Source organism: Penaeus monodon, chromosome 15 (assembly GCF_015228065.2).
Source record: "Penaeus monodon isolate SGIC_2016 chromosome 15, NSTDA_Pmon_1, whole genome shotgun sequence".
Lineage (NCBI taxonomy): Eukaryota > Metazoa > Arthropoda > Malacostraca > Decapoda > Penaeidae > Penaeus > Penaeus monodon.
Genome location: NC_051400.1, coordinates 3,290,008 through 3,294,089, shown reverse-complemented (window position 1 = coordinate 3,294,089; position 4,082 = coordinate 3,290,008). Strand labels below are relative to the sequence as shown.

Sequence of the window (4,082 nt, the reverse complement as noted above, 5' to 3'; positions counted from 1 at the left end):
GATTGGTTATTAATGAAAATGATTTGATGTGCTTGACAGAGTGATGATGATGAGTTGAAAAGCAGCAATGTTTTTAGGACAGAATGTATGCAACAAGATATTACTGATTTATCAGATACATGGTAGCCTTCATAAATAAGAAGGGGAAACAGCATATTTAATTATTTAAGTTAATTATAAGCTGGAATCTTACTAGGCTTTGATAAGAATCATTCTGGTTCAGTTAGGCAACTCATGCAAGATGTAACCTTTTCATAACGAGTTCATATCCAAGACAGCTGAAAGACTTATGACATGCAATGAAAACAAGAGAAAGTAAAATAATTGAAAATGTAACTTTTGAAATTAGGAGGGAAACCCCTCCCCCTAAAAAAAGGAAAAGGAAAAAGAGCTCGTAGGTTTTTGAAGATGGTTCATGTTAGAAAAAATGTTGGTGTAGGATGTGAAGTGGAATGGAACTTTACTTTTTATCATTCATATCATAACACCAATAAAAAGAAAAATTGTAAAAAAAATAAATTTACAAACACTGAAGGGTTAGCCTGCAGTAACCATTTGCATAAAGTGTGATAGGGGAGGAAAGCCATTTCATCATGTATATATTTATTGAAAGTGTTACGAATATAAGGGAAATAGTGATACTGAAAAAAGAAAATAAGTGGTTATGACATGCTAACCCAAGGCAGAATCATGCTTATAATTAGAAAGATTAAAAGCATCATTGTCAAGTTTATTTTTTAATTCTCCAAAGAGTTTGTATATGGTATTCACAAGCACTTGTATACACACACTTATGCAAAATTAAATTAAACTAAAAAAGTGAAGCTTTGTCAACTAATGCCCCAGAGCCTTTAAAGAATTCACTCTTAGATTTACTAGAAAGAGTTCCTTAAACCTTCTGTATAGTGAAGGATGTACAAATGCAAGAGACTAAGTTTTAGTTTTGTTTGATGAATTTTCAGAAACCTTACAATATCATTAGGTCATATTGGAGGTGATAGAACATTGATGATTAATTGATCAGTTGACAGGCTATTATGTGTTTATTGTAATCATACTGTACTTGCAAATACAAAACTTATAGTATCTTTGAATTAGGAAACTAATCTGATGAAATGCTCTCATTAAAATATGGAAGATGTGATGATACAGGTGCTTACTTCCAGGTTGATGATACAGGTGCTTACTTCCAGGTGTGTCTGAGCCAGGTAGAACCAGTGCTGAGGTTCTGCGTCAAGTTCTACACCCCTGACCCCGCCCAGCTGGAGGAAGAGTACACACGCTACCTCTTTGCCCTCCAGATCAAACGAGACTTAGCGCATGGCTGGCTCATGTGCAACGACAATACTGCCGCCCTCATGGCATCCTACATTGTCCAAGGTATTCACTTAGCTGTTGGTATTTGGTAGTGAGTATTAATGGTGTGAGAGAGTGAAATAATGAAGGTGATGAAGGCAAATTGGAGGAAAAGAGAAAGGTAAAGCATTATTGAGAGATTAATTGATTAATGAATTGAGTTTAGAGAATGAAAGAAGTGCAACTGCGAATAATGTTGTCATGGACTAACAGCATGTTTTTTTTTTTTTTTTATACTTCCCTATTTCAGTAGTAATGCTTTACAAATCTGGTAGTAGTAAGTTCCTTTTTAATAGAATGGTTATAAAATTTGTACATTTACATATGTTTGTGATGTTCTTCACATATATAGTATATATATTTTTCTCAAATGTATGCATGTGTATATTCATGTGAAAAGAAACAGAACAGAAACAGTTAAACATAGCCTGAGTTCAAAATGACATGGACTTTTGTTTCATTTGCAGCTGAATGTGGAGACTTCGTGGATGAAGACTATCCCGATCACCGTTACCTCTCCCTGTACAAGTTTGTGCCCTCACAAGATGGTGAATTGGAGAGAAAAATCATGGAGAATCACAAGAAACATGTGTAAGTATGATGAATATAGTGAGGATAGGTTGAAAATTAGAAGATTTTTGTTTTTCTTGTGTCATTTAATGCTAATCTTTATGGGTTTTCATTTGAGATTCCCCAAGCAGAAATAGATTGTGATAAGTAGTATTGCTATTGATAAGAAGGTATATGTGGTGGGAATCATTTGTAATATGATGGAATTAGAAGAAATGCTTGTGTAAAAGAATATCATATATATCAGGAAATCATCTGCCATGTTTGAAAAAAGAATATCTGATGCATTATCACATGATTTATCATTTTTATTTGTGAAATGAAGTTCAAACTCTTGTACTGAAATGGTAATATTGGATCGAATTTGATGTTAATTCATGCCTAAAAACTAGATGCTAAAAATATGTAATGAATTGGTTATCAACATTTCAGGGGTATGACTCCAGCCGCTGCTGACTTGAACCTTCTGGAAACAGCTAGAAGATGTGAGCTATATGGCATCAAGATGCATCCTGCAAAGGTATAATGTTTGTATAATTGGCCAAGTGATACGCATTTTGAATGAGTACATGATTGTATTCAGTGAACAGACAACAGTACTTTGTATTAAGCATACTTCACTTTTATTGATTTTCCTTAGCTTGTTATATTTTAACAGTAATGTCTTGCTTTAATTTTATGTGAGTCATTTTTATCTGCACTATGTTTTTATGCTAGTATACTTTTTAAGGACTTTTTTTAGTGATCTTGAATGAGTAAAATTACAGTATTTTTTTCTGAAAGTTTTAGTGTATCTTGAAGGTTAGAGAAGAACTGCTAAGTTTAATCCTACTTTCTTTTTCTTCAGAACTATATAACAAATGACAGAGATGCCTCTATTTTTTTCTCAGTTAATGGGTTGTTAAAGTCCCTTTCAGGCCAATGCAGGGAAATGAAGTCTGTTTTTACATTTGTTCATCCTTTGCAATTTTCATGTGTATTTTGTTTTGTTGATTTGATTTTTAAAAATATATTTGTAAGTGGAATTGATTAGGATTTTTGGTAAATATACATTTTTTCTTTAATTCTGATAGAATATTCTCAAATAGTTCATATGCTTTTTGAACATTTAAAAGTTACATGTTGAATTGTCAGTCAAAGTTTTGAAAATCATGTAAGAGGATGAATGTGTTTGCAACATAATGTAGGTGAATGTGTGCTATGCGATGATGTATGAGGTAAGTAGATGAATTTTGTTGCATATATGGGAAAAAGTACATTGGCCTATTTCCTTTTGGATATGATTTGTTCTCTGTTGATTTCAAGGTTAAAATCCAAAATCTCTGCTACCAGCAATCAGTAAATTTTATTTGTGGAAATGTGTTTTCTTCCCAGGATCATGAAGGAGTACCATTAAACCTTGCTGTTGCGCACATGGGTGTGTTAGTGTTCCAGAACTACACGAAGATCAACACTTTCTCTTGGGCTAAAATACGTAAACTATCCTTCAAGCGTAAGCGCTTTCTCATCAAATTACATCCAGAAGGATATGTAAGTAGGATATAGTTTTGAAGATTTTTCTGTTTTGTATTAAAGTTATTTTTGATTTGCTGTTTTCTTACTATTTTTTTTTTATTTGTTACTTTTTTTGCTTTGTAAGAGAATTTTCTTTAAAATCATATTTTTATAGGTTTCAGGAAAAGATTTGTATTTACTACTATTACTGTTCCAGCATTTATCACTAGTCAATGAATATGTAGTTTTAGAATGGTTACTCCTTTACTATACTGCCATAGTAATTTGTTACCTGATTTCTTGGTCATCGCTGTATGATGACCTTGTTATTGTTTACACTTTAACTGATTTAAAGTTTTGCTGTTCCACTGTAATTATTTAAAAATTACACTCTTAATACATTTCATCTTATACTTTGGCTCTTAGTAAAGAAGAAGCTAGATATGTGTGTTAATTCAGCAATTTTTTGCCATTACATATTAAGGAAACACTGAATAAACATTTTACTAATGGATTGATTTTAGGGTTTTATTCATAAATTTTAATGGTGAAGAAATATAACTTTCGTTCTTGCTATTGTTTACTTTGAGATTTATGTTTATATTAAAAAGATTTGGAAGTAAAAAGTCCTTTGGTTGATGGTGGTGGTTCATGTAAAGGAG

General features: G+C 32.1%; 1 protein-coding gene across 1 annotated transcript in view; it reads left to right on the top strand.

Moving 5' to 3' along the window:
- Positions 1–4,082, top strand: part of LOC119581633 (FERM, ARHGEF and pleckstrin domain-containing protein 1-like) — a gene marked incomplete at both ends in the record, with an annotated part of 41,567 nt that overhangs the window by 976 nt on the left and 36,509 nt on the right. The window contains 4 exon segments of the mRNA XM_037929754.1: positions 1,194–1,380; positions 1,824–1,947; positions 2,359–2,446; positions 3,301–3,456. Of these exon segments, the coding sequence (XP_037785682.1) occupies positions 1,194–1,380; positions 1,824–1,947; positions 2,359–2,446; positions 3,301–3,456 (555 nt within the window).